General features: G+C 42.0%; 1 protein-coding gene across 1 annotated transcript in view; it reads right to left on the bottom strand.

Moving 5' to 3' along the window:
- Positions 1–4421, bottom strand: part of Ccdc175 (coiled-coil domain containing 175) — a 58631-nt gene that overhangs the window by 19677 nt on the left and 34533 nt on the right. Inside the window, exons 9-10 of the mRNA XM_004624831.2 lie at positions 2786–2922; positions 682–792 (exon numbers count right to left, since the gene is read on the bottom strand). Of these exons, the coding sequence (XP_004624888.2) occupies positions 682–792; positions 2786–2922 (248 nt within the window). The remainder of the gene's footprint in view (positions 1–681; positions 793–2785; positions 2923–4421) is intronic.

Consider the following 4421-nt stretch of genomic DNA (forward strand, 5'->3'; position numbering starts at 1 on the left):
ACTGTGCTTTTAGAAGCGACCCTGCAGTTTTCACATTCACACGTCTCATTAGTTGTTTCAGGTGTATTAGTCTTACTTCTCCGCCCAATGAAGTGCTCTAAGGTGCTTTAGGCTCAGGGGCAGTGGAAGAGTGCAGTGGTAGTGTGTCCCTGGCGCATGTGGACAACAATTTAAAAAATGAAAAATTTCCCTCCACTTCTGACCTAATAATTTAACTTTTAAGACTTTATTGTGAAGAAATAGTCATATAGATAGGCAGATGTACATTACAGAATGTGAGTTTCAAGGTCCACAGTTCTGTATTTAAATTTAAAAATTAGAAATAGGGGTTAGTTTACTAATCAGAAAAAGTTGAAGGTTGAAGTGACTCTGAATGGCAGAAGCAAATAGCGTAAGGGGTCAGTGTTGTCTAAGCTGTTGCGCACATTCTTGCCACCAGACCCGGGGCGTGTCCATTCCTGGGTCCAGCAGGGTCTCTGAAATTCAGAGCCTGTCCATCTCTACAATGAAAGTTTCAGTAACAATGACCTTCAGGGCATTGAACGGGCAGTGAAACAGAACTAGTTATGAACTGTCTTTCTTGTAGCATACTAGAAATTGACATAGATTTGTTGTTATCATTTATTAAAAAATAAAATGCAGAGAAAGAAAATCCCAAAAACAAAAATACATAATACGTACTTGTGAAGATCCTCAAGTGTAACGAGTCCTTCCTCCATATTTTTGATGTCTACTTGTCTTTGCACTAGGAAATTTTCTTTTTGCGTAATAAATGCCAGTTGTCTCTGGTTTCTACAAGAAAACAAAGTTAGTTGCTGAAAGTTGAAATGATCACTTTTATTATTCTGTGATATTAGAGATCAAACCCTGTAGCTTGCACACCATGAGCAGCAGAGAACTGTTTTTTAATTCTCCAGTGTGAGGAAATATGCAACCACAAATCATTTTTAAAATAGTGTGGACAGTTTAAGCCATGAGTGATTTCACAAATATATAGTCAAAATGTAGAGATAGTGTTTTTGCTGGCAGTAGCTAAATATATGTAAACTCACACATAGGATGCCCCTAAAATTTATAACAATGCCCAAGCCACTGAAAGAACATCAACCACGATAGGAAGCACCAAAGAGCAGAGGCACATGCCACCTCTTAGAGGGTGTGACTTGCCAGTATGCTTAGTAATCCCAGCCTGTTCTGCAAGAGACAAAGTCAGTCAGAACATCTGAGCCCTAGTGCTGCCTCCTAGCACCGTGATCCCCTGTGGATAAGCCTCCATTTATCCACATATATAAGGGGACCACACTGCCTACCTCACCAGATGAAAGGGTTGGATAAGTGCTTCACCCAGTGCCTGGACTGATGAGACATTAAAAAAAAATAGTTGATACTTTTTGTCTCAACTTCTAGGTGACAATAATAAGGCTCAATGAAGTTTGTAGTTCAAATGCCCATGACGTCATAGCAACTTGTGTGTGACAGAAAGCATTTTACCTAATGGCTCATCTTCAGAACGCCCATGGGCAGTGTTGTGCTCCACCACCAGCATTTACGTTAAACCCTAACCCACAGGCGATGGGGAGACAAGGGTACCAGAAAAGGGAAGAGATGTGGCACATGAGGGGCAATGTTTCGGCATCATTGGAACAATAATGAAGACGGCTCTCTGGAAAGTAACTGGGTATGACTGCGGTCATGATGGTGGGCCCTCGGGATGGAACTGACGTGCCTACAAGCAGAGACACCAAAAACCCTCTCCCGTCATGCGAGGAGAGATAGAGGCAGAGACGACAGAGAGACTCTCTGCAGCTCAGGAAGCGATCCTTACTGGAACCTGATTTTCTGTCTTCGTTAACTTTTCTCGTTGCTGAGACAAGATACCCAACACCCAAAGCTAAAGGAGGAAAGGGTTATTTCAGGTCACAGCTCGTGGAGGTCTCTGCCAGCGATCAGCTGGCTCCGAGGCACGATGGCCCGGCAGAGAACAGGTCATTCTGCACACAAGGTAACAAAGGCAACCGAAGGGCTTTCCCAGCATCTGTCTGCCCCTTTGATCTTATCCAGCTACTTAGGGCAGGGAGCACTCACACGTGGACCCGGGCACCCTTGAGTCTGGTAGTGCACCATGAGTCAATCCCAGTCACACTCTAGAGCCTGCCACCTCTGAAAAAGCCCACCTGTGATGGCATGAGGCTTTGGGGGCACGAGCCATGACACGCTTCCAGCCTCTATAATACTTTTCCAGCCTCCTTAACAGTGTAACAATAAAGTTCTGCAGCTTAAGCAGCCAGCCTGTAGAATTTCATTATGGCAGCCACATAGGATCAGACAACATTTCACGAAGAGAGACATGGCGGCAACGCCTCTAATCCAGCGCTATGAGAGGCTGAGGCAGGAGGGCTGAAAGTTGAAGCCCAGGCTCGGGTATTTAGGGATTTAGTGAAACCTTCCCTCAAAATAAAAAAATAAAATGGAAACTGAGGATGTAGCCTAATGTGACAGTCCAATGTTCAATTCCCAGTTCTGAAAAAAGTATGGCAACATAATTTTTAGTGTTCTAGTTATTGGTCATCAAACCAGTTTAGGATTCCAACAGCTAACTAATTTAGGGATCTGGGGAAGGTTTCTGCTTTCCCAGAAGCAAAGAATACTGAAGAATACTACCAGTCTCATTTTCTGAATGCTGCATATATTGGACAAGATAGAATGATTGCAAACATTTGCTGTACCTTAAACGCCCATAACTATGGCATGTTAATTCACAAGGGAAGCAAGGGTAGAAACATACTCATCATAGAGCTTCCGTTTCTGCAAAAAAACCTGATCTTCCTCACTTAGCACAATCCTATACTGTCGGAAAATCGCGTTCACTTGGTCTTGTAGCTCCTTGTTCTCTAGATGAACCTTCTGTATCTTTTCAACCAGCTAGAGGAAAAACAAAGAAGTCAAGTGAGAAGACTTGCTTCGTGATTCCTTGGAAGGCACCAACACCAGGGGAGCATTGTTCTAGAACATCAACAATATTGCTTAGCACAGGATGAGCATGTTGTAAATGGTGTATGGTTTAATATGTAATTGTACATCTTGGGGCCACTTATAGAAATGTAGTAAACCTGACGTAAAACCATAAAGTAACCCATATGGAACAGGAAATGGCACTAACAAAATTGACAATTCAGCATCATCGGTGTGCCCTTTTCCCACAACATAAACTACACTAGGGAAAAGAAAATGTATCATCTGCAAAACTCTTGCTCAAAATCTCTTTGAGGAAGGCATTGTGCTGGCTTATTCTTAAGTATTGTTGATTGTCTGTATTGGTAGGTTTTGTGTCTGAGGATTGAATCAACAACACACAGAAAATATCTGGGGGGGGGGATGTTCCAGAAAATTTGAATAAGCAAAATTTGAATTTGCCATGCACTAAGCACTAGGAGAATGGAATGTACTTAAATGAAGTGATGTGTAGGCATTATATAAGGCAGTCAAAATTAAATGTAAGGGGCCAGGGAGATGGCTCAGTAGAATGAGCGCTTCCTTGGCAAGTGCAAGGGCCTGAGTTCAATCCTCGGTTCTGTCAAAAATAAATAAATAAATAAATTAATTAATAAAATGTAATTTAGAGACGCAGAGGACAGGCTCAGAATGTGAGTGAGACCACCTGGGGCCGCCGGATCCTGAATAGACCCAAAGCGCAGACCCGGCATGGAACCCTTCAGCAGAATTTCCTGCAAAGAGGCTAGAGGCAAGACCCACCCAGCTGATTCAGGAGCAGAACATCTTGCCAGAGAGACACAAAGGGTTTAACTCTAACGGCTTCAGCAGAAAGAAGTGGAGCACAGCAGCCAGATCCAAGCAACACCACCCGGAGGAATCGGAACTTCATAGATCCAGACCTGGTGCTAAGGTAATAACTCTATCTAAGCTTTACACCAAAGGTCAGACAGAAGACAGTGGTATACAAAATGACAAAGAGAAGGAACAAAATGCAGTCTCAGGCCAGGAGTCCACCCAGTACAATTGCCAAAGACACTAGCATAGAGGAAACTGGAAATCACACACCTGATATCTCTGAAATAATAGCGTTGGAGGTAAAGAAACAAACGCAGAAAGGTATAGAAGAAATGAGATCAAAATAATTTCTGAATTAAAAAATGTAGTAATAACTATAATCAAAGAAGTACTAAGTGCTTCTAAAGAATACACTGATAAAAACATAAAGCAGAATATAAAAATAATGGAACCCCTGAATAAGCAATATAGGAAAGAAATAGAATGTATGAAACAGATTCAAAGTGATATACAGGAAATTTAAACCTCAATCACAAGCTGGCAAAAATGTGAGTGAAAGTGAAAATAGACGTTCTGACCTTAAAGACACCATTGCAGCTAGTGAAAAAGTAAGAAAAGATCTCTTAAAAACA

The sequence above is a fragment of the Octodon degus genome, unplaced genomic scaffold (assembly GCF_000260255.1).
Source record: "Octodon degus isolate 3935 unplaced genomic scaffold, OctDeg1.0 scaffold00007, whole genome shotgun sequence".
Taxonomy (NCBI): domain Eukaryota; kingdom Metazoa; phylum Chordata; class Mammalia; order Rodentia; family Octodontidae; genus Octodon; species Octodon degus.